This window comes from Psittacula echo (assembly GCF_963264785.1).
Source record: "Psittacula echo genome assembly, chromosome: 1".
NCBI classification, from domain to species: Eukaryota; Metazoa; Chordata; class Aves; order Psittaciformes; family Psittacidae; genus Psittacula; species Psittacula echo.
The window spans coordinates 83,173,420-83,201,209 of NC_137735.1; the positions used below are offsets into that span (position 1 = coordinate 83,173,420).

The 27,790-nt window shown below is 47.6% G+C and overlaps 2 protein-coding genes across 19 annotated transcripts in view; one reads left to right on the forward strand and one right to left on the reverse strand.

Moving 5' to 3' along the window:
• On the reverse strand, positions 1-9,902 carry LOC308232978 (uncharacterized protein; the record flags this gene model as incomplete). Its single annotated transcript, XM_080639417.1, has 10 exons — positions 1-139; positions 1,667-1,870; positions 2,553-2,688; positions 3,476-3,596; positions 3,720-4,072; positions 4,928-5,153; positions 5,298-5,363; positions 5,786-5,859; positions 6,773-6,840; positions 9,559-9,902. 5 exons carry the CDS (start codon positions 9,900-9,902, stop codon positions 5,094-5,096), a joined length of 612 nt encoding a protein of 203 aa, XP_080495543.1. The 3' UTR covers positions 1-139; positions 1,667-1,870; positions 2,553-2,688; positions 3,476-3,596; positions 3,720-4,072; positions 4,928-5,093.
• The window catches only part of LOC308221521 (uncharacterized protein), a 24,250-nt gene continuing 6,215 nt past the window's right edge, over positions 9,756-27,790 (forward strand). For 8 of the 18 annotated variants that reach the window (XR_013956901.1, XR_013956902.1, XR_013956903.1 and 5 more), the window contains exons 1-10: positions 9,756-10,026; positions 10,693-10,774; positions 20,516-22,136; positions 22,526-22,656; positions 23,452-23,629; positions 24,066-24,216; positions 24,852-24,919; positions 25,832-25,905; positions 26,328-26,393; positions 26,538-26,763. Coding sequence is in view for 1 of the 18 variants with exons in the window: in XM_080618548.1 (XP_080474674.1) it covers positions 20,540-22,136; positions 22,526-22,656; positions 23,452-23,629; positions 24,066-24,216; positions 24,852-24,919; positions 25,832-25,905; positions 26,328-26,393; positions 26,538-26,597 (2,325 nt within the window). In the remaining 17 variants the exon portion in view is untranslated. Of the gene's footprint in view, positions 10,027-10,692; positions 10,775-16,118; positions 16,226-16,477; positions 16,562-20,515; positions 22,137-22,525; positions 22,657-23,451; positions 23,630-24,065; positions 24,217-24,851; positions 24,920-25,831; positions 25,906-26,327; positions 26,394-26,537; positions 27,654-27,790 lie in introns of those variants that run through there. The other 10 variants (XR_013956899.1, XR_013956910.1, XR_013956898.1 and 7 more) reach the window with 10 other exon arrangements.

Genomic DNA, 27,790 nt, shown 5'->3' on the forward strand with positions numbered 1-27,790 from the left:
GTACTCCTGGCTTCTCAGCTGCTGCTTGTATTGTGCCAGAGATGCTCAGTGCTCTGTGTGCTGCTGTCCTTCTCTGGGTCCTGTGAGGGACCAGCAGAAGCAGAAGAACCGGTGCTAGACCTCCCAGGCAAGGAGTTATCTGTAGACACAAGCAAGGCTGGTTAGAGCAAGGGTACCCGTGGAGTGAAAAGTCTACAGAACTTCAAATTCAGCATTAGAATTACGGATTGGAGAATGCAGCCATGCTCAGAAATGAATGTAACTTGCGGTTTGTAGGTCATTTTTGTAAAGAAGAGTGGCTTTGGTGATGTATGGTGACTTCAGAGGAAAAAAGACCTATTAGATCCTCCCTCTGCATCATACAGATACACGACCGCTCCCTCTGATTCTGGAGTAAAACACGTGAAGAAAGAAAAGTGAACTGTAATATTCCAGCTACAAATGCAATAATAAGTCATGCAGTCATCAGCGTTACCTGCGTAACTTCAGACTCTTATTCCAGCAAACATTCTTCCCCCCTCATCATGTATGTGCTAGTTAATTTTATAGAGAACTTGGGAGGATCTGACAGGGTACTTCCAAAGCACTTGGTGTTCTCTGTGGAGAAACATCACGATGACGTGACAAGAACAGAAGATACCTTCACATTCCTCTATTTCAGGAGGTCTTGATGCATCCAAGTGTCTCCTCAGGTAAGAAGCACATCAGCGCCTGCCCTGGCTGCTCTACAGTTTAACCTGTGCCTCTTCCATTCTGCAAGAACTAGGCTAAAATCTTTCCCTTGTCCTGCAGGAACAAGGGAAAACACCAAACTCATGACCAAGTCCTCTAAAACACCAAGTTCATGACCAGTCACGCAGTAGAAGGTCCTTCCACTGTTCACCTTTGGCATGACGAGCATAAGTAATCCCAAGCCCAGGGATGGGTCTGATTTTACAGTGAATGGCTCAGCCACCCGAGTGACAGTGAGGAACTCACCCTGAAGGCCCACTGCCAGTCACAACAGACCTGCCATGCCAGCTGCTAGGACATAGCCAAGACCACCGTAAGCAACAAAAAGGAGTAATCAGTAGGCACCAAGGAATTCTTGCTGCCCAAAATGACATCTTGCCAGCTAAGGAGAGCACAGAGAACCCAGATCAGACAACCCATAAAGCAGTTTATTATTGGCTCTTTTCTGTCCTAGCCACATGAATAAAACTCTGCAGGAATTCCTTTAGCTTTAATCTGCCTTCTGGGCTCAGACTTGGCTGCCTGCTTTAATAAAGAGTATGTGTCCAAGGCACAGAAAAACCCTTCTCCTCTTCATCAGACACTGTCAATTTGACTGAAAGAGGAGAGGGAAGGGCCAGTTCTTCCTTGGGAGGATTTAATGGGGGGTTCTTGACAAATTTGTCAAGTAAGCAAATATCCAAAAGCTTTTGCCTTCCAAAAGGCAGAAATAAATTACCTACCCCCAGGCACAGCTGATTTTTCTTCAAGGTAACTACAGACATAAGCCTAACCAGCTCTATTTCAACATGCTAAGCAAGGGACAAATGCTTTTGCAAGAGCCAATCCAGACATACATCAAAATAGATCTGATCAAGGCTCAGGGCATATCGAATACCTGGTGTGGTCAGACGGAATTTCAAAAGGCAGGTCAATTATTAGCAAGAAAACCAACCTTCCCACTGGAAGGAAGAGGTAGAAGACAGACAGCATCGTGGTCCTTTTTCATTCGCAGGAGCCAATGCATCCAGTGCATCCAGAGGGGGCAAGGAACGGCATCTCAGATTCCCCTCCACCCCCCAGGGCTGGGGACTGGGGCAGCGAGTGATGGAGGCACCTTTCCTTTGGTGATGACCAGGGCTGGTTTTCTTTTAGTGTTCTGAAAGTGCAGAGAAATTCAATTCAGAAAATCTTTAGAACTATGCATATTGAGGCATAAATTGTTCAAATAGCCAAACTATCCTGTATTAAACCCGTCTCTCCTAACAGGTCAATCTCCCCAAAACACATAGAAAGAGATAGTCATTACTTTGCTTGCAAAACTGACTGGTGAAGGCTAACAATGTAATGCTGAAAAGATAAACAATAAAGCAGTGAAAAGAACACAAGCGGATCAGCCTACAAGGCAAGACAGAACTGGATGCTGAGAAGACAGACACTGAGTAAAGGGCTCCCCATTGAGAGAAACTGGCTCTCCCCATCACTTTGAGGTGGGTTTCTCAGCTTATATCTGTGCTGCATATAGACAGGCTCTCAGGTGTTGAGATTTTCATGACAAGGATAAAGTGACTACTTATAAAAGGACAAGTAAAACTTCCCTCTAAAATATAAACGAGATGAAATTAGGTCTTGTGGAAAGATGTTAGCAAAGAGTTGAACAACCTCCAAAGCAGTTCAGCTCTGCAATAGCTTTACAGACCTCAAAATTAAATCTCTATGAATTCTGATACTCAAATTTCTGTGACTGACTTTTTAATAGAACACAGGTTACCTTCTGATAATTTATTAAAGGAAACAGACATTGAAATATATGTGAAATATCTAAAAGTTAGACAACCAACCTATAGCTAGTGTCACTGTGATGGATGGGGTAGGTATCCATGGGAACATTCTCCATTGAAACGTCTGTCAACAAGAGAGACTTCCTGTGCTTTAGGCTGCAGCGACTTCAAACTTCCTCAGACACTGGCAGCAAAGCTAAAAAGCCAAAGAGAGTCAATGTAAGTTTTGCAGAGAGGCAACGCTGAAGGTAAGCAACATTCCACCCACTTCCAACTCCTCCTGTGTGCACTGCAGTGCGGAGTGGTTACGTCCAGGCCATTTAAAAAGAATGCTAATCCCCATCCAGTCACAATTACATGACTTAAACACTTGCCCTCACACGGTCACAGTTTCTGTTTGTAGATCAATAGGAACTGGCACACTGTAAGGCACACACTGCAAGGCTTAAATCAAGAAACCTTCAGCCTCCCTGAAGCGTTTCCATTGCTGCACAGCCGCTCCCCTGTGGGCAAAGCCTTCAGCCCCCCAAACGCTGTCTCTGATGCACCCCAGCCTGGCCCAGCCCCTCGTCCACCCCCAGTTACAAGTGTCCTTCACGCTGGTACAATTTTATCAACCTAAACCCATAAGAATTCCCACAAGAATCCATTCGTTTTCAGTCAGCACAAACTGAGAACAACGCTGGTTTGTCTGCTTTTACCTGCCAGGTAAGCCACGCACTGGGTGTTCACCTCAAACTTGTCACAGTTCCTGTGCTTGTTAACCAGAGCTAGTAGTGTGTGTAAAACCCTCACAGTTCTTGCTACAGTGGTAGGAGAAGGGTGCCTGTACCCTAACAAGTGGGGTTAAAAACCGAATACTGTATTTAATGGTCAAGGCATATTTACGAAGCATTAGTATGTTCATTAGCAAGTTCTCAGGACACTTCACACGAAGGGTAAGGAAGCACAACTCTAACAGAAGATGCAAGATGTGTTCTTACCCTTCAGGAGGTGTCCCGCTGCTGCAAAGTTGAAGTTGAAATTCAACCCAACAAAACGGTCCATCTGCTTGCAGTGCCACTCGAGGGGTCTCCTGATCTCCATGGACACCTCTTCTGGGCTCTGACCAGGAAAAAGAAAACCCAAGAGCTGCTCATGATAGCTCAAGGTGTTCTTTTGACAAGTGACAGAGTAATTTTAAGAGCTTACACTGAAATACCAAGCACACCTTTGAACACAACACACCTGTACATTTCTGTTCCAGTTCAGAACGCAGTTACGTACATCGCAGTTTTACTCTTGGTAGTACCCAAGTGGAACAATTCCTAACGCAAATTGCAGTTTCAGTTGCTTCCCCAGTGTCCAGCAGGACGAGAGTTGTGGTTTTTTCCTGTATCAACAGATGTAAGTGCTCACACAAACCCAGTGTCAGTCAGAGCTGGTCGCTAACAGCTCACCTTGCCGTTGAATATTCGAAGGCTGTCCAGGGTGTGCAGATTCTGCTCAAGCAGGTCTGTACCTGCTGAGTACAGGTTTACTTCATCCAGCTGCAGCACTGCCATGGCTACCCAGAAGAGGGCCTTGTGCATCGGCAAGTCCTGAAGGGAAAGAGAGAAAGCCACGATTTTCAAGTCAAGAAATCCATCACTGAACATTAAATTCCTTAATCACATTCATTAATTTCATAGGCAGAGCCTGTTAATAAAGGACAACCAATGTAACGCTTGTGAGGTGGGCCGATGCCAACCTCATGAAGTTTAACCATGCCAAGTGCAAGGGGTCCTACACCTGGGTTGGAGCAATCCCAGGCACAGCTACAGGTTGGGCAGAAAAGAGATTCAGAGCAGCCCTGCGCAGAAGGACTTGGGGGTGTCGGTCGATGAGAAAACGAACATGAGCCAGCTTCAGTGTGTGCTCGCAGCCCAGAAAGCCAACCGCATCCTGGACTGCATCAAAAGTTGCATGACCAGCAGGTCCAAGGAGGTGATCCTGCCCCTCTACTCTGCTCTCCTGAGACCTCACTTGGAGTATTGTGTGCAGTTCTGGTGTCCTCAACATAAAAAGGACATGGAACTGTTGGAACAAGTCCAGAGGAGGGCCACGAGGATGATCAGGGGAGTGGAGCACCTCCCGTATGAAGATAGGCTGAGAAAGTTGGGGCTGTTCAGCCTGGAGAAGAGAAGGCTGCGTGGAGACCTCAGAGCAGCCTTTCAGTATCTGAAGGGGGCCTACAAGGATGCTGGGGATGGACTATTCATCAGGGACTGTAGTGACATGGTTTAGTGGGAGGTGTTCCTGCCCATGGCAGGGGGGTTGGAACTAGATGATCTTAAGGTCCTTTCCAACCCTAACTATTCTATGATTCTATAATTCTAACTTTGAAGGGAAAGCAGACACTAAGTTCACGGGTATTATACATGTGGAACAATCACAGCTTAAGGAGCATCTGCTACCTTCGAACGAGCTGTAAGGTTTTAAGGTTTTTTCCCATTCAGCTTTTGAAGAGAGGCCAGAGACGATTTTTTGCTTTAAAGCTACAGTATTTGTCATTATGGCTTTTAATAACCCTGCCTTTCACCGAGATGAGGTATGTGTTTCTAGGGAAATGGTAGGACATTGCTAGTAGTCAATCCACCGAGCAAGGCCTCTTTCCACCAGAGTTCTGTTTACGGACACCACCTAAAGGGAGGTGAAAAGAAAGAAAACAAAAAGTAGAAAGGTGAACAAACCACTAGAGAAAAAACAATCAGCAAGTTCCTAATCAACAACAGGAAGCCTGCATCGGCATCGATTCCAACAAAATAGGTACGTCAACACACGCACCTCATTGCCCGTCAAGTTCCACAGCTGTATCAGTGGCAGTCCTGTTGCACTGTCATAATTTGTGGCCTGGAAACACAGAAAAACCAGAGTGGGCAGCAGTTCTGGTGTGAGCCGTGAAGGATGCAATGCCAGCATCATTCGCTCCCTATCAGACACCCCTTCCTATCTGTAGGCTGGAGGAAATGTAGCTCCTGCCACCAGGCAGCAGCTGGAACACCCTGTGGGCAAGTTCACTCTCATCACTCAAATCCATACCCTGGCTTTCTGCCCACATCACTCACAAGAGGGAACACGCATCCCTTCCCAGCCACACAGCCCTGAGCGGGAACTGATGCTACACCAGGAAGTTCTCATCAAGACCCTGCTCAGCAGCCAGACTTCCAGGCTCTGGCTTTGTTGTCTGTCTTCACACACACAGGATGGGGGGTGCACAGAGTCACAGCAGTAGTACTATCAGCAACAAGACTTTTCCCAACAGCTCCACGTACCTGCACCTCAAGGACTGCGCCTCTGGTCATCTCGCCAACAGCTGCGTCAGCTTCAGGGGAGAAGTGATCCTCATCTTGGGGAAGAGCAGGAGAAAACAAATGACAGTCACAGGCTTCAAAGGCCAGAAGGGACTATTAAGCTCACCTTGCCTGACCTCCTACATCCATTAGGCCAGCAAATCCTCACCCACTGTTGCTGAAACCAGTCTATTAAGCTGGAGATCACACAAACATTATGCCTGCTGGGTTGCTGAAAGGAAGAATGAAGCGCTTTCTAAAGCCACTAGCTAAGTTAATAGGAATTTAAGTGGCTGATGAATTAGGAGGCTTTAAAGATAGAAAAGTGCGTATCTGCGGTACCTTTCAGTGGGTCATTAGTGTTTCGATCCTTAATAAACTAAGCTCAAGGGCCTCAGGGCTTCACTGACCCTGAAGACACTACTGACCCGCCTGACCCCCAGCTCCCACAGAAACCCCTTCCGTACAAGGCAGCTTTTTAGGCCCCCAGACATCAGGCATCTCTACCACCATGACACTCTGCCGGGGCTTGAACGGTAGCATTTTGAACACAGAACTATACACGTCAGTCACTTTAGTAGGAAAGTATCAGAGATTGGTTTAACACATTAAAACTAACTTCGCATTTACAGCTACTTTATGACAGAAGGTGGCAGAGTAGTTACAGCTACTTCACTTAATACACTGCCAGCCCTGCCAACTTGCTCTTTAGCAGAGTAATTCACTCTCTCCTCCAAGCCGGAAAGAGCCTGGACATTTATCATCTTTCCCCTGGAGTCTGACAGGTTCTGCCATGCTAGCACATTTAGAAGAATAAAATTCATTTTTTCCAGTCCTTGCTCTAGTCACACCAGAGCTGTGCTTGCAGTGGGAGACGGAAGGTTCAGGCACGATCATTGCTTGCCCACCGCTGGCACCCACTGACACTGCAGTAGGACCGCCAATAGTACTTGTCAGGAGCTCCATTACCTGCAAGAGGCACCACATTGTCCAGTAAAACTTCTGCTCCTTGGAAAGGCACCAATAAAAAGTCAGACCTTAAAGAAAAGAGAATTCATCAGAATAAGAACAGGGCTCTAAGTCACTCCTGTATTCTTTAAGGTGACATTGATTAATCAATTGCTGTAAGACGGATTTAGTTTAACATTGATGACAGTCAAAAACAACCTCCCAGCAATCTAAGCAGCAGCAGCAACCCATTGTCTGATGAGCATGCCACGTTGGACTGGGCTCCAAGCAAAAGCCACCTCCACCATGGAGGCTTGACTGCTTTCCTCCCACCTCTGGGCACAAGCAACTATTTAATGGGCTTGTGTAAGAAAACCCTCATCCAATACAGCTCTCCCAGACAGTGGGGCTGGAGCATAGAGAATCCCAATCTTACTCTAGGAAGGAATGGATTGAGTCCATTCCACGACAGTGTCCTTTCCAAGCCTGCACTTGTTCTCCAGGGCTGACTACCTGCTCCCCCTCCAGCCAGGCCCATCCTTGTTTTTAACTCCTAGTCTCACACAGTTCCTGAAAGAGAGAAAAATTACAGCTCAAATCCCCTGCAAAGCAACTGGGCAAGTACACCTCTGCTCGCCTCAGTCTGCCAGCTCTCTTTGAGATGTTAATGGCTACACCTCTAATTTACAACAACGAAGAATAAATTGGCCTCCAGGATGCTGACATACCTTACGTGTTCTTTTCTCAATTTTAGTCATCCTTTTCCTTTGTAGGCTGCCAATTTTCCTTGCTGGGAACATGTATTTGCTTTATAAATGACCACGAAATTTGAACTAGCAGGTTAGAAAGCTGTTCCTCACTCAGGAAAACTTCAGACCCATGAACTGTTTCAGTAAGAACATGACTTGTCAGACCTGGAAGCAGTCTTTGTTTTCTGATAGCAGTCTTTGTTTTATTTGACATCACTGTCATTTTATTAGTACTCAATAGAATGTGTTTTTCTTTCCACTGTAGTAAAGATTATGGCCTTTGACTGCTCCAAGAGCTTGGCTGCGCACTGCACACATAGCATGACACCAAGTTTGTCCCAAGAGCTTCAAATGTTGATGGTCACCCTGTGTCTGACACAGGCCACCCCTGTGACCTTGGCCAGATCTCCTAACACCCTACAGTCAGGAGCCATCAACACCCCGACTGCAGATTGTAACAGTTAAGTATGGCTGTCAGCAGAATTCCTAACAGAAACTTCTGAGCTCTTCCTTTTAAAGACATCAAATGGGCAAAGTCTGAGCATTGTTGCATTTTTTCTGCTTCATGTGTGGCACAATTTCTGGTCTTTAAGCAGAATTTGTTAGTAATTTCTGCCTGCTCCAAACAAAAATGTTGAGGCAAATCAGGAGCTTTTCATAGAAAAATACTTCCACAAATTACTAATTTTGGAAGGCCAATCCTGCTCAAACATGACTGTGGTTTTCCTAAATTACTCATTGACACTCTCTAACGTGATGCTTGCTGCATACATGTGTAAATAAACAACTGAGTGGGCTTAACTCCAGGCAGCCTGGTGTCCTGCTGTTAAGGTGTTTACAGCAGATTTGCTGCATCATTACATAGTGTAGAGCAAGCTGCTCACAGCCAGGCAAGCTCACAGGGCTCTGCAGAAGGAGGCGGTTACTGGAAAGAGCAAGGAAGTTTATGGTCTCACTTCTTGCTTTGCTCTTCCCTGCTACCTCTTCTTGCCCCAAAGCCCTTTTGCTGAGCCATCTCTCTCTGGCCCATTTTTTCCCTCTGACTTTCCCCTCTGACTTTCCAAAAGACACAAAAGCAGCCTAAGTTGTTCCATTTGTAAATTCAAAGCCATCTCTGTCACCACAAAGACAGGTCCAGTGACAAACTAAGTCTCCTCTCTGCTGCACACAAGGAGAAACCAGAGTGTGTGTGGCTAACATCACGAGTATTTAACAATAAAATGAACACAAAAGTCTCCATTAATTCCAACTTGGTGCTACTGCAGCTAAGCAGTAACCTTGCCCAAACACAGATTTTCATGTTGCACTCTGGCTCAGGCTTGGCAGCTCCAGTCCTCCACTGCTCTACCTGCTGCCAAATGCACTTGCTTACTAACGTGTTTCGTCACCAGCAAAGCATTCGTAGCATGACTAAAGCTTTGTATAACACAGGTTCACCTCTGTTTACTTCTTTGAACAGCAAGGTGGAGGCCAGCAGCGTTTGGCTGTGTAAAGAGACAATCAAGCGCTTTGGCTCTGGGGCACAGACGAGCCTTAGGATCCCAGCAGAGAACAGGGCTGAGCAGCTGGGAATGGATGAGGGTGCTCAGACGCAGCCTCTAAGAACTATGAAACAGCCGTTCCTAACCCTTTGAAGAGATGACTCAGGTGCCCAAGGCCTGGCCGATGCACAGGACACAGCAGGTCCTGCCAGTGAGAGGAGGCAGCTCCCTACAACGTCGGAACACCGGGGCAAAACGCCCGACGGGAGGGCTAAAGGAAGGAAGCGCTCCCCACACCGCGGACCGGGCCGGGCCGGGCCGCGCCACGCCAGCAGCGGAGAACCCTCTATTACCGCTGCTCCTGGGCGGAAGACGAGGGACACCACAGGGGCGGCCGCTGTCACCAGGGCTGACTAGGCCTCAGCGGCTCCGCTCCGCTCGCCTCATGAGGAGCGGGCGTGCGTTCCCCACCAAATGCAGCGCGGAGCGAGCAAGGAATGGAGGCGGCCACAGCCCGCCCCAGGGCACGGAACAAGAAAGAACAGACGGGAACCGGAGCCACACCCGCACTGCTCACCTCAGGTACCACCCCCCGAGGCACCGGGCAGTGCAGAGGGCGCATGCACAGCGTCTGAAGAGACGGGATCTCGCGAGAGCTCCGTCTCCGCCTCTCGCGAGAGGGGCGTGCCGGGAGGGCGGGGCGGCGGGAGCCGCTGCCAGTCGCAGCCCGGAGGCCCGGCCGGGCTGCGCGTGGGCGGGGCGGTGGCAGCGGGGCCGGGGGATGCTGCGCCGCCGGGAGCTGCTCCGGGCCCCGGCGCGGGGAGCGTGGGGTTGCGCTGGACAGGCCGCGAGTACCGCGGCGGGGCGCTGCCAGGCCCCGCAGACAGTGGCGGGAAGCGGGCCGCGAGCTGTCAGCGGCATCGCTCGGTGTGGGGCTGAGGGGACCGGGGTGCTGCTGCCGCGTTGTCAGCCCCGTGGGCAGCCGTTCCTCAGGCCCTCGCACGGCTCCGCCACGTCCAAGGTCAGCGCCGCCGCGGTCCAGCCCGTAGGTCACCCGTGGCGGGGGTGGGGCTCTTGGTTACCGGGGTCCTAGGGCTGAGGGGCGGGCTGCGGCGGGAAGCGGGCCTCAGAATCCCAGCAGCTGAGGGGTGCTGTGCGCCGGGCGGTGTAGCAGGCAGGGGGGTGCCAAGGCCTCCTCAGTGGCCTGTGGTAGTTTTGGGGTCTTACGTGTGGTAGGTTTGGTTTTAGGTGGTTTTTATTGCTTGTTTCCCACTTGCCAATAGCAAAGTCTGGGCATTGCTGAGGGAAGCGGCTGTGCAGGCCGGAGGAGTGTGTGAATTGGTGTTAAATGTGATTCGCTCTCGCTATGAACTCTCCTGTAGCTACTTAGAAGGGAAAGCGGGAGATGACGTAAGAGTGGCAGACGAGGTAGTAAAGATTAAGGGTGCCTTGTGTTGTCTCTTGTGTGTCTGGTAGGGCAAGGCTTGCTTATGTTATGGTAATGATTGAGAAAAACTGTTATTAGCAAGCTTTTCGTATAGTGCAGTAACTTCTGCTTGTTTGTAAGCCAGCATGGAACACATTCGAGAGCAAAGGAATTAACTTGTATTGCTGTTGAGGAAGGAATGTGTCAGTAGCCTTGCTCCCTGAAAGAGGCCTTGTTGTTTGACTTTTATCTTTTGTTTTTCATTCTTCTTCCCCCTTCTTGAAGCGAGTGAGATCCGAGTTACTCATGTTCCAGAATGGGGCTGCTTGGTCTATGCCTGGCTGAGCGCTTTATCACACACAGTCCGGTAAGTTGTATCATGAAGCAGGGAATGCAAAATGCATAGGCACCTTGGTGAGGGCACCCTTTACTGAGAGTTATCTGCAGTAGTAAGGATTAGCAGCAAAAGCTGTGGTTGACCACAGCCAGTCTGCTACAGGAAAGTAAGGGGCTGCAGAATGGAAGTAATTCTGGCTTTGCATGTTCACAAGGTCTTGTGCTGCCTCTGTGGGGTTGGTGGTTGTGCCTGCTGAGTGTTATCAGAGCCTCTGTGGACTTTGTCTCAGATGAAAGGAAATGGCTTATTGCTGGGGAAGGCAGTAGTGGTAGATGGTAGCTTTCTTTTTCTCCTGTCCTGTGAATGATCTACTGAGCTGCAGCCCAGCGTGTGTGTGCGGTGTAGCCAAGGAGGAGCATGTGGCGTGCTGGAGTGTGGTTCAACTCGTGAGGGAGGGATGGCTTTCTCTTGGAAGCACATGGACCGGAGCTGTTGGAGCAATGTAGCTGAGTTTGCTCTTCCTCCAGGGCTTGCCGTGTGACCTGGTTCAAGTCACTTCAACTCTTCATTCTTTAAAGAGCTAACTGAGCAAAGGGTGGAGATACTGTGCACTGTATGGTACCTGTCATCTATTAATGGTGTGTACCTGTGCTCCTGATACAGGATAGTACAGCTTCTCTGCATGTATCTTGATGGCACAGTTTAGTTCTTGATTAATTGGTTTGCTTGCATGTGCTGCTAGTGCACTAAATCATAGAATTCCAGCCTGGTTTGGGTTGGCAGGGACCTTAAAGCTTATCCAGTTCTAACCCCTCTCCAGATTCCTTGTCGGCAAGGTACTTAAAGGCTGCAGTAACGTGTCCCAGGAGCCTTCTCCAGGCCAAAGAAGCCTGACTCTCAGTCCATGCGTATGTCCATGCATACTTGTGCAGCAGTGGAGTGTGCTGGTTTAGCTGAAGAGCATAATGCTTTCAAAGCAACAAACTGCACTTATCCGTGGCTCTCATCTTTCATGTGCACTTACCTGATGTCAGTTATTTAACATATTTCTAGTGTCCAGGGAGACTGTAATAAGATGAGCTGTCCGAGGCAACCTTTAGAAGCAGTAGCAAAAGTTAAAACAATTAATTACTTTTGATTGTGTAAGCTTTCAGTTCTAATGACAGGCTTTTTTAAATCCTGTTTTCTAACTACAGTGCTGTGAATGCAGATGGCTGGTTAAACTTCATGAAGTGATGATTAACTTCAGGCAGCTTCTTTCAGATACTTGGAAGAAGCTGTTTTATTCAGCAGGTGCTTAATATTTCCTGGAAATGAAGGCTGTTGAGTTTGCTTCTCGTAGGGCTTGCTGAAGGTGATGACAAGTTTGAGTGTCACTGGCTGCTTCTGTAGATGATTGTCTTAAGCTGTGTTACTGTGGGGTTTTATTGTCCGCTACATGGATTCTGTTTCACTTTGCTGCTCCTGGCTGGAAGCTGGCCCTGAATTTGTGGGTCGTGTACCTTACTGCAGGCAGAGCTGAGTATTTCATGGAAGATCATTGAAAATCCTTCCCTCAGCAGACAAATCACTGCTGGTAGACCTGAAGAGCTGCCGGTTGCCTTTGACCTCTGCTGCCACCTGGCAATGAGGATGAGAAACTTTTAGCATGTGCTGTGGCTGGTTTTTGACTCCTGTGTATAAATAGCAGCAGTTCTTGGCAAAAGCTCATGATCTGCATGTGCCTCTTGTGTTGGGGACATTAGCTTTGCACAGGGATGAATCTGGGAATTGGGAATATGGAATGAGGATTGGAGTGTGTGTCTCCATAAACCTTAGGGCCTTGTTTGTTATTAGCTGGGACTTGTATTCCGTTTCTTGTTGAAATGCAGGGTTAAGGAAAATATTTGGGTGTTCAGGGGTGCAGGAAAGAAATCTGCACGTCACTTCCCTAAAGTATTCCAAGTTGGAGTATAGTGTTCTGTTTGCCTGGTGAGAGAATGGGCTCCTGTCTCTCGAGTTGGAGGACCTCTTTGCCATTCATGTCTTTCCTTCATCTTGATGTGACCATAGGAAGGTGACTTAATCTGCCTTGGCTTTGCTTTTTAAAGGAAGGGCTGCCAAAGCCGAGGCAGGGAGGCAGCCTGCAGTCTTGAGGGGAAGCCTTTCTGTCTCTGAGAACAGCCCCTGGTGTAATTTGGGCAAGGGCTCGTCGGTGCTACTGTAATACAGATCAAAGTGAAACAGGCCTCTCATCAGTCTCAAGTATGTTGTGTAACTTCTCTTAGCAAGCTGGTTCAGCGCATACCAGTTATGTCCCTGCTCATTCAGTCCAGATGACTCTCTGGAGCCTCTGCAGTTCCTTCCTAGTGCAGAGGAATATAAAGTGCCTCTTCCACTAATATTTGCTATTCTTCTTCTGTGGGTGCTTCTGCTACTTGCTCTCAGCAAGCCAAGCCTCAGGCACAAGACTTCCAACTGAAAACCACTACTCCTTGCTTTCTGTTTATGTCTAGTGCAGCTTTTGTTTTGAGGAGCTGCTTATCAGGCTCTCATTGCTGTGCACAGTAAATCTAGTGAGTAGGTCTTGATGCTGTTCTCCAGATACCTGCTTGGTGTCGGTGCTGCCTCTTTTCTCGCTGTTCTTAACAGTGGTATCAGCGTGTTGTGATTTAAACCTTGCCAGTCTGTCTCCTTGAAAATGCAAGTCTGGTTCTTGCCTTGCGTGCAGAGAATATTGGAAGCCTTAGCTTTCTTTAGTCTCTGCTCCAGAGTGTTGTACATGCCTGTTTTGTGGGAATTGATCTGGATATTGGGCACTTGACGCAGCTGGTTGCTTTGAAATTTCAATTTACAAGCTGCCCTGTAGTGGACAGTCCACTACTGCCCATAGCAAGGGCTGCATGAGCTTCACTGTGGAGAAGCAAATGGAAAATGCTAAGCATTGGATGTAGTTTCTGTGAAATTCTGCTTTGCCTGTATCGTAGAGGATGCTTTTAAAAGAGTTGAGTCTGGACTGGAAGGTGTGTTGAGGAGGTAGCTGTTTGGAAAGAGCCCCAACAAGTGATATTAAGTGGGTTGTTTGTGACCTGAAAGATCATCAGTTCCAGCCCCCCTTGGCTTTAGAAGTGGTGTTGATTCCCCAGTCAGGGGTACCTGTGCACAGAGTGCCTTAGCCTCAATCAGAGGACTTTCACTGCAGTTTAAAGCTGGGTGAGAACAGAAAGGCCGTGTGGCCTCTGGCTTGTGGGCTAAACCCTTTTGGATGGTTTGAGGCAGAACATTTGAGCTGACTGTTTCTGGAGAGGACACCAAAGCTGGCAAAATAAAAAAAGCCAGCAACAAGCTTCCACCAAATTCTGAGGAACAGCCAAGAAAGATAAAGGTGCTATTGGTGAAGTGGTGCAAAAGCAGTTTCTGAAGTCTGCTTCTGCATCTGAGACACCTTTCTGGCAAAGTGGTGTCTGTAATAGAGGATTCACTGGGAGGAAACCATAAATGATGAAATGATTGGAGTAGGAAGGTAATAGGGTAGAACATGCATTAAGGAGCTTGACAGTCAGGGTTAATGTTAACTACTGAGGATAGCCTGTGATGAGTTGTGTAGCAGGAGTGATGAGCTCAGGGGTGATCAGTGCCTGTTGGGAGGGTTGCTGGTGGTTGGTGTTAGTGTATACAAGTGCTCCTTGGTGATTTCCAAAACATCAGGAAAAAGCCTGCTGCAGTTTAACTAGGCTGATACTTGCATTGTAAACTGAATATAACATAGAAACTCTTTGGGGTTCTGCTTTGGGCCAGAAGTGGTGCTGCTGGAGTGTGGAGCTGTGCTGGGCCAATGTTTGGTGCTTGGAGTGTGAGAAGGATACAGAAGAAGTGACTATAAGATGAAATACCAATAAAGCCTGGGCCATCAGCAAAGCAGCCTCAGCTGCAGAGGTGGGGGGTGAGCTCTTTTAGGAACATCAAGAGCAGGTTTTTATCTTGGAGATAAGAGAGCCTGGGGGTGGTAGCACTTGTTGTTCCACAGTCCTACTTTTTAGCTCTCCAACAACCAGCTTTTTCAGCCTTTTACCTATGTCATAATTTACCCCTCTGGACGTAGGACTTAGTTCTTAAATAGTTCAAGGTTGTGGAGTGGCTTCACTGTAGCTTTCATTCACAGAGGAGCCTGTGTTAACTGGGCTGTGAAAAGGTGGTATTGCTTAAGGGGAGTCTCCTGCTGTTCTTGTCTCGCAGTACTGGTGTTTGAAGCAGCAGCAATTGATGCACAACCCTTACCTTTAATTATTGAAGTATAGGGACACTTACCTGTTCAGTTCTTTTCAAAAGTGCCATCCAGATGAGACTTTGCTTGCCTGGCTCCTGTCTTTGTGTGCTTGCAGCTACTGAGTCATGTTTGGTGGCCCCCACCTCTGGGTGATGGTTGCTTGCCCCACCAAAGAGAGAGGTATATAGGAAGGCTATACAGCCTGGTTGGTGCTCAAAGTGTGCCGTGCCGGGGCCTGCAGCCTGGGGACACGGGCACCGGTTCAGCTTTCAGGGAAAACACACCTGATGGCAAGGGTAGGTCGAATAAGTGTTTCTGTGCAATAACTGATTTTTAAAGGTGTGGCCTCCAGTTCTTTAGGGTTTTGTCAACTCCCGTTCCTATGCCTCCTATAAGGCAGAGCATGTGCTACTGATTATTTTTAGCATGGAAAATTTTAAGAGCCCACGTGGTCCCATTTAGTTTGAACTCTGCCAGCCTTGTCCAGTTCTCTTTCACCCAGGTAGGATTTATTTCCTGAGTGCTCTATCAGTAACTATAGGATCTGCACAGAGTCATCCTGTCTCTGCTGTTGAAGCTGCATTTCCAATTTGGCTGCCTGCTTGCTTGCTTGTCTTTAATTCCAGCCTCGGTTTCCACTGCTTTTGGGGTTTGGAAGCATAACCTCTCGAGTGCTGGAGCAGGAGGGAAGCAGAAGAGGCAGGGACCAGCAACACTGTGGGGAACGTCCCTGCAGGGAATGTGGGCTCCATCATTTGGGAACTGTCCTTGTCTCTCTTATTCTAGAGACTGGAAGCAGCTTGCCCTCAGAGCAGGCCTTCCTGTGTGTGGAAAGCCCTGGAAATCTGGAGCAAGTGCCTGCTGAACTCTCCTCTCGGACCTTGAGAATGAATTATCTGGTTTCTCTGTGAAAGTTGTGCTGCAAACATCTCTAACCTTCTACTGATATAAGGAAAGCAAGTGCCTGGAAAACATAGGGTTAAGATACTTTTAACTCTAGGTCTAAGATAGAGAACAATGTTTGTGTTGTAAGTCTGTGGTGTGATAACAGAATTTAGTGGTCTTACTAACAAGAGTGAATTATTTCTTTCCATCCTTTGAATGAGTGACCATCCTTCTAATTATCAGTTAGCTTGGAGACTCCTCTGGGAGCCCCTGAGATTTCTCGAGAGGACTCCCCCACTGACTCAGATCACCACAGGGGCAGACAAGGACCATCCCGAGTGAATCATCAGGTATGTTTGAACCAGGTAAAGGGGATACCTATCAGTCGTAAGGAGACGTCCTATGCGAGGTAAAGAGCACGGATCGTAGGTAAAGGTGTATATCTGGCTGCTGGTGGACACCCACAAGAAGCAGGGGGCGTCTTGTGGTTTGGGTCCTACAAGACACAAGGGGTGAGAAGCAACATTTAAGAAGGCAAAATGGAATTAAGAATTAAAACCGATCAATTAATTACAGTTTTGAGTTTATCTTTAATTCAACAGAAAAGTGAACAGAAAGACCTCCCTGAAATAGAAGAAATCCTTAATCGGGTATATCTATGGGAGTCTGGGCATCTGAAGGTCCAGGTAAGGCGAAAAATGCTTTGCCTGTTTTAGTGGAAATAAAAAGAGGGGGGCCTGCCCAACTAGAATAAACCAATATCCCTTAAAAGTAGAAGATCAAAGGGAATCAAAGAAATCATTGTTAAATTTTAAAATATAGATTATTAATCGAATGTGAATTGGAATATGATACTCCTATCTGGACAGTAAAGAAATATGATGGGAAGAGTTGCGGATTGGTTCAAGATCTCAGAGCAATCAACAAAATTGTAGAGGATATTCATCCAGTAGTAACTAATCTGTATACCTTATTGACTAAATTGAATAGTTGCTCAGAAACTAGGACCCTATAAAAGGCCAGTGGCATACTTTTCGAAACAGCTGGATGAAGCGAGCAAAGGATGGCCCGGATGCCTAAGGGCTGTGGCAGCGGTTGTCATGAATACTGAAGAGGCTTGCAAATTCACCTTGGGACAAAAGATTACTGTGCTAGTGTCCCGTGTTGTATCAGCAGTCCTGGAACAGAAAGGAGCCCACTGGTTGTCTCCTTCATGGTTTGTAAAATACCAGGCCACCCTTGTGGAACACGATGATACAGAAATTGTGGTCACTGATGCTGTGAATCCAGCATCCTTTTTGCAGGAGCAACCGACAGAACCGCTAACACATGACTGCTTGGTCACTGTAGAGGCTGTATATTCGAGCCAACCGGATTTGCTTCTTGGTTTACTGATGGTAGTAGCTCCGTGAAAAATGGTGAATGAAAGGCAGGATATGCCGTTACCACCACTTCACAGATAATAGAAGCTGACCCTTTACCCGCAAACACCTCCACCCAAAAGGCAGAATGAGAGCCCTGGAATTGGCTAAAGACAAAAGGATAAATATTTGGACTGATTCTAAATATGCATTTGGTGTGGTCCATGCACATGGTGCCATCTGGAAAGAATGAGGACTTTCGAATGTACAAGGGAAACAGATTAAACATGCTACAGAAACTGCTGCTCAGCTACCTGAGGAAGTAGCTGTTACGTATTGTAGAGGGCTTCAACAAGGTGACCCTAATCAGAGAACTGGAAATGATTTGGCCGATTTTGAAGCCAAACAAGAAGCTGAACAATCTGAAATCATGTCCTGAATCCCTGATGGCAAGCTAACAATTGAGAAATCTGAACCTGGATATTCAAGAGAGGATAAAAAGTTGATTGAAGATCTGAAAAGACAGGAAAACCAAGAGGGTTGGGTTCAGATACCTGATGGGCAAACTGTAATTCCCTCTAATCACCTCTGAAAGTTAGTTCAGGAGGAACATAATAAAACTCATTGGGTAGCAACTCTTTATATACAGATTATAGGAAGGAATCTATACACCATAGTTCAGTTAGTGACAGAACAATGTCAGCTCTGTCTTAAGAATAATCCTAAAACTGACAATAGGAATCAAATTGGGACAATTGGGAGAGGAAGTTATCCAGGACAAGAGTGGCAAATAGATTTTTCTGAATTCCTGAGAAAAGAAGGTTATTGATATTTGTTGGTGTTAAAAGAATATTAGGGACAAGAGCGACAGGTTTAGATTATCTGATTCACCCTTTGAGATCTGGAGACTGGGTTTAAGAATATTAGACCTGTGTACAAAGAAATGCCAGAGGTGTAGGTCACTATTCAAATTACAATCACACTATTAATAGGGATGGTATCATAATTCAGTGGTGGCCCGTGCCTGAAGGGAAAGGATAGTATTGGTTATGTGGAGAAAATGCTCCTAAGACTCTACCTCAACTGGAAGGCGCGTGCACCATAGGTGCTGTGGTACCCAGGTTTTGGCTTCACAAGGAGGGGTTTGTTCCATAATCAGTGGTTCCTATATAGATCAAAGTGGCAGAATTGAAACAGATCTGGAGGAAATTTGGAAATAAACTGAAATATTTCATGCAATGACCAAGGATGATACGTACCTCTTGGGTTTTTGAAGAAACACGGAGAAAGTTAACTTCATGGTTACCTAATCTCTCCTAGCTGAGGCAGCTGGTTGCAGGAATCGTAATAATGATTGTTTTAACGCTGATTACTTGTAACATGCTAGTGTTCTTTTTGGCATTGTAAAAGGTCTGTAACTGTTTATGAAGATGGGAAAAGACATAAGGTTAGGCAACTAGTTGGAATGGTAAATACTTTGCCAGAACTCCTGAGCAAAATGGAGTTATCTAGCAAAAGGATTTGCAAAGGTAAAAGAAAAGGGGGGGCTTGATATAAGGAAAGCAAGTGCCTGGAAAACCTAGGGTTAAGATACTTTTAACTTAGGTCTAAGCTAGAGAACAACATTTGTGTTGTAAGTCTGTGGTGTGATAACAGAATTTAGTAGTCTTGCTAACAAGAGTGAGTTATTTCTTTCCGTCCTTCTAATGAGTGACCATCCTTCTAATTATCAGTTAGGCTGGAGACAGTGACTCCTGAACATCTGCTAGCTTGGGAGGCAATAAATTTTGTGGACGAAGGTCCCACTGTTCTAAATCTTTGCCAGCTATCAGAAACTTGCAGATATGGCTGGTTTCAGCTCCTTTGTGATTACTGGGGCATCCAACTGTGCCGAAGGTGAAAAGTGCACCCTGAGGAAGACTGTTTACTTCATCTTGAGGACCCCTGCCCACGACCATCGGAGGGCAGTGTGCAAGCACCAAAAGGAAGGAGAGTTATGATAATGAGTACCTAAACTAATTGTAATTTCCCCACCGAACTCTCGAACCTAATGAATATGCATGTTTGTGTGTAATAAATATCTGCTCGCTTAACCTCTCGAGGTGCAAGTTAGGAGAAGCGATCCCCCTTGCACCCGGCGCCGTAATAAACATACCTGCTTTAGAACTCTTTTGAGTTGTAGAGTCTGATTTCGTGCTTCAGTACGGATGTGTCTTCTGAAGGGTTGTTTGTGCTGGCGAGAGAAACGAGGTGGCTTAAAACTGCTCTGGGATCCTAATGCGAGCAAGTAGAATAAGTTGACTGTCCTTGCCTTTGTTTAGTAAGGTAGGCGAGTGTGGGGGTTCATTCTTGTCCTCATCCCCCTGATCTTTACCAAGATGTTTTCTGGTTGAGACAGAGTAAGCATAGTCGAGAGACTGACTTGATTGTCTCGTCTTTTTATACTCCTTTCTACTTCTGAAGAGGAACTAGATAATACTGTTTTCCAGTGGGTGGTTTCCATCCCTAGGATTTTATCTCCTGAAAACAATCTTTATCTTTGTTGCTTACTGGTGAAAGTCTTGGGGCCTGTTTGGAGAAAAGCCTCTTGTGTGTAAGCATTGTCAGACACGTGGGTTCTGCTTTCATTCCTGCCCAGTGAAAATATAAACTGAGTGTCCTTTGCACTCTTTGTTCTGGGGATGTAGGGAACTTCAGCTCTGTGTGCCAGCCGCAGGCTTGCCTGAAGGAAACGGGAAGGCCTCTCAGCCCTGCCTTATATAACCTAGATGAGGCTTGTAGATGGAGGAGCATGGGTGGGACATGAGTCCCAGTGGCGTCCAGGCAGCGAAGGGTTCACACGCTTTCCGGAGTAAAAGAGAAAGCTTTCAGCTGAAAAGTCAGAGTAGCAGCTGTCCATGTAGGAAATTTAACGTGGAATAAAGTGGTGGTCCAGCGGTGTTCTGAACCCAGCCTGCTGCTGGAGAGGCTGCAGCGCTGGATGCTGTCCGTGTGTGTAGCAAAGGGGAGGCAGGGGAAAGAAGGTGAAACGGCTTTGCGTAGAAAGGGGGGTTAAGGTGAAACTGATGACTGTAATGGTGAGAAATGTCCAGAGATCCCTGGTCTTAGGTAAGGATCTCGTTCTGCGGTCTCTTGTAGAGCAGAGATGTGAATTTAAAAAGCAAATGGAAAACAAGCCTGCTCGTACTACTAGAGATACCTCAAGGCATTTATGAAGCTTTAGTCTTCCTGTTCCCTTCCCTGTGGCTATTGTAACATGTTTTCTGGTTCTCCTTCTAGCTATAACTGCTGAGACTTTCTAAAATGCCTTTATGCTTCCGGAATTACGTCGCGTATGCCGTACCTGGAGTGCTGGCACTTCTCGGGTGCTGGTGGATTTATTCCCATAGAAAAAAGCATGGAACCTATCAAGATGAAGAAGCAGTAGGTGCTGCAGAGCAGCAGGAAGAAGTGACAGAGCAGGATTCCGCACCAGGAACAGAACCATGTGTTCCTCGAAGACAGCTCTCCTTGCTGGAAGAGGAAGACACAGGGAACAAAACCTCGACCTCCCTGCTGACGGCAGGGTTGACGATGCCCTCTGTTATGTGTCACCCTGATGAGAGGCTGGATCTCTCGCCAGACTTGCCAGTAACAACGAATCAGCCCAGCACCCTTGAGAACGACAGTGAAAAACTAGAAGAAACGGGATCTCAAGACGAAAAGAGTGTCCCTGCTTGTGTTTCTCTGCCCTGGGAGTCTGCCTGTTCGGAGCAGGCAGGGGAAGAAGACGTGTCCAGGTCAATTGCCAGTACTGTCCCTGTGTGTCAGGAGGAGGAGGACACACAGCCAAAAGGAGATGAATTGAGAAGAGAGAAGATTAGAGGAGTGGGTTTGTGCAAGGAAGACATTGAGAAAATTGAGCAAGCGACAATACGAATTGTTTCCGAGGTCATTTTGGCAGCAACTGAGGAAGTGCTGTGGGGTGCTGCAAGTGATGGGTCCACTGAGATCTGCCAGGCTGCTGCCAGTCGAGTTGAGACACCTGTGGAGATGGCAAGTGTTGTTTCCTCTGATCAGATGCTTGCAGAGGAAGCTCCAGTAGGCAGTGAGAATGTTAGGAGTGATGGTGTGGTACCAACATCCCTGCAGGCAGAGGAACAGGGTCAGAATGTGAGACGTTCAAGCTGTTTAACACGTGGCTGTTCATCCAGCCCTGAAGAGGGAGACACAAAAGACTGTTGGCAGAAGAAGCCTGTCCGCAGTGAGGGAGTGCTGCCCGCTCCTGCAGGTGATGGGTCCACTCAGCTCTGCCAGGCTGCTGCTAGCCAAGCTGAGACACCTCTGGAGATGGCAAGTGCTGTTTCCAGTGATCAGACGCTTGCAGAGGAAGCTCCAGTAGCTGATACGAACGCTGCTGGAAAGAATGATGCTGCGGTCCTGACATCCCCGCAGACAGAGGGACAGGATCAGGATGTTACATGTTCAAGCTGTTTAACACAAAGCCCCACTGAGGGAGCCACAACAGACTGTCAGATGAAGACCCCTGTGTGCAGTGAGTCCCAAGGAGGTGGTCGGACTCCTCTGGAAAACCACACAGGTTCTCCAGAAAAGGCGCCTTTGGTTAGGGAGGGCTCTGTGTGCAGCACATCCACATGTGAAGGTGGGGCATGTGTGAAGGGCCCGCTGCAGAGCACAGTGCTGGCTGTTGCATCGGGCCAGCATTCAGAGTTACGTAGTTTATCTGCGACCCGAGACACAAGTGCTGGGCAGAGCTCCAGCCCAAGTGAGACTCAGCCTACTCTGAAGCTGCCTGAAGACAATGAAGTACCATACAGCAATGGAGTACTGCGAGAGAATGGTCCAGACCCATGTAATGAGTGTAGCAAGGCACCAGGAATAGATGGAGACTGCCCACAAGGTAAGCGATTTGAAAATGCTCTTACACACGCACGGTGAACAAGCATTTTATGTGCTGTAACCCTCCTGCTTCAGGACATGTGCAGATAAATCTTCGTGTTTAATTTCCCCAGGAAATGACTATTTAGCCCTCAAGTGCTGGTGGGTCTGCATTTGCTCTCTGAATTCATCTCTCTGTAGGATCCAGTGTTAGCTGGCCTACAGGAGGAGCTATGGGGTGTATATCAGCTCATGTTGGTCTCCTACCAGGTTACATGGCCAATCTGCTAAAACTGAAGTTGTTGCTGTAGTGCAGAAGGCTTCTGGTAGCTATATTGGTTCATGTGGCAAGGCTGGGGTTGTCCTCACCAAATCTGTGCTACGGACCTTCTGTGGGACTTTGTCTTCCAGGTTTCCCGCATCAAGTAGGAAAAGTACTGAGCCTGACTGGCGAGACACAGCTCCTTGAACTTGATGCCAACGTCCACGGTCTACTTCCAGCAGCACCACTGACACTTCATTCCCTCCTTATGACTGCCTGGGTGAGTCCCAGCTTGCTGGCTATGCTGATGTCGGGGCGGAAGGCTGTTGCTGGTCACTGCCATTGTAGGATGCTGTATCCATGTGGCTGGCTCACAGACGCCCTCAAACTCAGTGTGATTTTGTGTGGCTGGCTGTTATCCAGCTGATTTAGCTGTTAATAGATCGGGGTTATCTACCTGTTCTTCCACTACTGTTCCCATTGTGCCTGTAGTAACGGTGCACGTAACTGTTTCCTTGGATGTGAAGATAGGCTTTATTCTGGAGAAGTGAATTTATGCTGGGAAAGGAAAGGCATTTTGGATGTATTCCAAGCACGGTAATGCTCGGAAGCTGCCCGGCACAGTGGCTCTCTAGCAGCCGGGGCAAAGGACTTTGAAAATAAGGCCTCTGTGACAAATCTTGGACAATCCCTGTGAAGATTACCTTGATATTTAGAACCTCCATGGGCAGGGAGTCCTGGCAAGTTGCACAGTGTTGATAGTGCAGCATGGCTTGACCCATCATTCCTGACTCTGCTCACTGATCTCTTGGGTAAATAAGTCTTGCAGCTGCTCTGTGCTGATAGTCTTTTTGGGAACAAGATGGGCCCCAGCCCAAGTGTGATTTCCTTGAGAACAGCATGCAGTTAACAATGGGTAGTCTTCTGCTCCTGATCCAAAGCAGTCTTTAGAAGTGAAATACTACAGTGCCGTGGCTGTAAGCCTCAGGAGGTGCTGGTGGAACAGGGAGTTGCTGTGAAGGAAACTTCGAGTTGCAGTGAACACTAATGAGAGCTTCTTTCCTCCACGTGACAGCTCTTCCTCCCGGATGGAGTCACTGTGCCGGTGGTCGTGGCGCACCAAGTTGATGCAGGGCACATGTTCCTGCAGCAGCACACTCACCCCACTTTCTACGTCCTGAGGAGCCTTGAGCAGCAGATGTGCGTCTGCTACTCTCAACCTGAAATTCCAACCCTGCCAACTCCAGTAGAAGGCAAGTAACTTGACCGTTCACTTAAGAAACTTCGAGGGTCATGTGAAATCCTGCTGCCCTGAGTTAGGCTTGGGAGGTTTCCCAGTGCATGAGGTGTGATAGTTCGTTGGTTATTCTATTGATTTGGGCTTTTTTTTAAGCTCTGTTCTTCCTCACCCCACTCATCGCTGAATACTTCTCCAGCCACATAGTTGCACATTGAAATTCGGAAGGAGGTAAGTCAGTCTTGGGTTATTTCTTATCTACCTGGCACCTGGTATATTTTTGCTGACAAAGTGTGGAGCTACTCGCACATCTTCGTAGTGTCACTGTCTGTACATGGTCTAAAGTGGAGGGTGCATCACATGGAAAGGAGTTATTCATCATAACTAATGCCTGGAGTGCTGATTTCTGGAAATCTGCTGAGCTTTCTTCTCTGTACCCTTATGTTCCGCAGTTGGTATTATCTGCGCAGCTCCAGGCCTGGATGGGGCATGGCTACGGGCTCAAGTTATCAGCTACTTTGAAGAGACCAGTGAAGTGGAACTCAGATATGTGGACTATGGAGGATATGCCAAAGTGAAGGCTGACACACTCAGACCAATCAGGTCTGTAGCTCCTCTTCCATGGCCTGAGGCCATATCTGGCTCGAATCTTCTTCAGAGGCATCTGTATTGTTTGAATTCCTTCTGGGTTTTTCCAGAGCTGAAGTGGGAATTGGTAGAAAGGTTTGCCTCAGCAGCAGGGGTGGGTTCCCTGGCAGCAGAGCAAGCTCTCGCAAGGCTTTATTGAAGGGGAAGGAAGAGGAAATTGTGACTTCTGTCACTTCAGCATGGCAGCTGAGCAAAAGGATGCCTTTGGGAGGCCCCAAGGTGTAGTTAGTTGCTGAGCTAGGAGTAAGATTGGGATTCTCTATGCTCCAGCCCCACTGTCTGAGAGAGCTGTATTGGATGAGGGTTTTCTTACACAAGCCCATTAAATAGTTGCTTGTGCCCAGAGGTGGGAGGAAAGCAGTCAAGCCTCCATGGTGGAGGTGGCTTTTGCTTGGAGCCCAGTCCAACGTGGCGTGCTCATCAGACAATGGGTTGCTGCTGCTGCTTAGATTGCTGGGAGGTTGTTTTTGACTGTCATCAATGTTAAACTAAATCCGTCTTACAGCAATTGATTAATCAATGTCACCTTAAAGAATACAGGAGTGACTTAGAGCCCTGTTCTTATTCTGATGAATTCTCTTTTCTTTAAGGTCTGACTTTTTATTGGTGCCTTTCCAAGGAGCAGAAGTTTTACTGGACAATGTGGTGCCTCTTGCAGGTAATGGAGCTCCTGACAAGTACTATTGGCGGTCCTACTGCAGTGTCAGTGGGTGCCAGCGGTGGGCAAGCAATGATCGTGCCTGAACCTTCCGTCTCCTACTGCAAGCACAGCTCTGGTGTGACTAGAGCAAGGACTGGAAAAAATGAATTTTATTCTTCTAAATGTGCTAGCATGGCAGAACCTGTCAGACTCCAGGGGAAAGATGATAAATGTCCAGGCTTTTTCCGGCTTGGAGGAGAGAGTGAATTACTCTGCTAAAGAGCAAGTTGGCAGGGCTGGCAGTGTATTAAGTGAAGTAGCTGTAACTACTCTGCCACCTTCTGTCATAAAGTAGCTGTAAATGCGAAGCTAGTTTTAATGTGTTAAACCAATCTCTGATACTTTCCTACTAAAGTGACTGACGTGTATAGTTCTGTGTTCAAAATGCTACCGTTCAAGCCCCGGCAGAGTGTCATGGTGGTAGAGATGCCTGATGTCTGGGGGCCTAAAAAGCTGCCTTGTACGGAAGGGGTTTCTGTGGGAGCTGGGGGTCAGGCGGGTCAGTAGTGTCTTCAGGGTCAGTGAAGCCCTGAGGCCCTTGAGCTTAGTTTATTAAGGATCGAAACACTAATGACCGCTGAAAGGTACCGCAGATACGCACTTTTCTATCTTTAAAGCCTCCTAATTCATCAGCCACTTAAATTCCTATTAACTTAGCTAGTGGCTTTAGAAAGCACTTCATGCTTCCTTTCAGCAACCCAGCAGGCATAATGTTTGTGTGATCTCCAGCTTAATAGACTGGTTTCAGCAACAGTGGGTGAGGATTTGCTGGCCTAATGGATGTAGGAGGTCAGGCAAGGTGAGCTTAATAGTCCCTTCTGGCCTTTGAAGCCTGTGACTGTCATTTGTTTTCTCCTGCTCTTCCCCAAGATGAGGATCACTTCTCCCCTGAAGCTGACGCAGCTGTTGGCGAGATGACCAGAGGCGCAGTCCTTGAGGCGCAGGTACGTGGAGCTGTTGGGAAAAGTCTTGTTGCTGATAGTACTACTGCTGTGACTCTGTGCACCCCCCATCCTGTGTGTGTGAAGACAGACAACAAAGCCAGAGCCTGGAAGTCTGGCTGCTGAGCAGGGTCTTGATGAGAACTTCCTGGTGTAGCATCAGTTCCCGCTCAGGGCTGTGTGGCTGGGAAGGGATGTGTGTTCCCTCTTGTGAGTGATGTGGTCAGAAAGCCAGGGTATGGATTTGAGTGATGAGAGTGAACTTGCCCACAGGGTGTTCCAGCTGCTGCCTGGTGGCAGGAGCTACATTTCCTCCAGCCTACAGATAGGAAGGGGTGTCTGATAGGGAGCGAATGATGCTGGCATTGCATCCTTCACGGCTCACACCAGAACTGCTGCCCACTCTGGTTTTTCTGTGTTTCCAGGCCACAAATTATGACAGTGCAACAGGACTGCCACTGATACAGCTGTGGAACTTGACGGGCAATGAGGTGCGTGTGTTGACGTACCTATTTTGTTGGAATCGATGCCGATGCAGGCTTCCTGTTGTTGATTAGGAACTTGCTGATTGTTTTTTCTCTAGTGGTTTGTTCACCTTTCTACTTTTTGTTTTCTTTCTTTTCACCTCCCTTTAGGTGGTGTCCGTAAACAGAACTCTGGTGGAAAGAGGCCTTGCTCGGTGGATTGACTACTAGCAATGTCCTACCATTTCCCTAGGAACACATACCTCATCTCGGTGAAAGGCAGGGTTATTAAAAGCCATAATGACAAATACTGTAGCTTTAAAGCAAAAAATCGTCTCTGGCCTCTCTTCAAAAGCTGAATGGGAAAAAACCTTAAAACCTTACAGCTCGTTCGAAGGTAGCAGATGCTCCTTAAGCTGTGATTGTTCCACATGTATAATACCCGTGAACTTAGTGTCTGCTTTCCCTTCAAAGTTAGAATTATAGAATCGTAGAATAGTTAGGGTTGGAAAGGACCTTAAGATTCATAAAATCATAGAATAGTTAGGGTTGGGAAGGACCTTAAGATTCATAGAATCATAGAATAGTTAGGGTTGGAAAGGACCTTAAGATTCATAGAATCATAGAATAGTTAGGGTTGGAAAGGACCTTAAGATCATCTAGTTCCAACCCCCCTGCCATGGGCAGGAACACCTCCCACTAAAGCATGCCGCCCAAGGCCTTATCCAACCTGGCTTTGAACGCTGCCAAGGATGGAGCATTCACAACCTCCCTGGGCAACCCATTCCAGTGCCTCACCACCCTCACAGTAAAGAACTTCTTCCTTATATCCAGTCTAAACTTCCCCTGTTTTAAGTTTTAACCCGTTACCCCTTGTCCTGTCACTACAGTCCCTGATGAATAGTCCATCCCCAGCATCCTTGTAGGCCCCCTTCAGATACTGAAAGGCTGCTAAGAGGTCTCCACGCAGCCTTCTCTTCTCCAGGCTGAACAGCCCCAACTTTCTCAGCCTATCTTCATATGGGAGGTGCTCCAGTCCCCAGATCATCCTCGTGGCCCTCCTCTGGACTTGTTCCAACAGTTCCATGTCCTTTTTATGTTGAGGACACCAGAACTGCACACAATACTCCAAGTGAGGTCTCAGGAGAGCAGAGTAGAGAGAGGGGCAGGATCACCTCCTTGGACCTGCTGGTCATGCAACTTTTGATGCAGTCCAGGATGCGGTTGGCTTTCTGGGCTGCGAGCGCACACTGAAGCTGGCTCATGTTCATTTTCTCATCGACCGACACCCCCAAGTCCTTCTGCGCAGGGCTGCTCTGAATCTCTTCTCTGCCCAACCTGTAGCTGTGCCTGGGATTGCTCCAACCCAGGTGTAGGACCCCTTGCACTTGGCATGGTTAAACTTCATGAGGTTGGCATCGGCC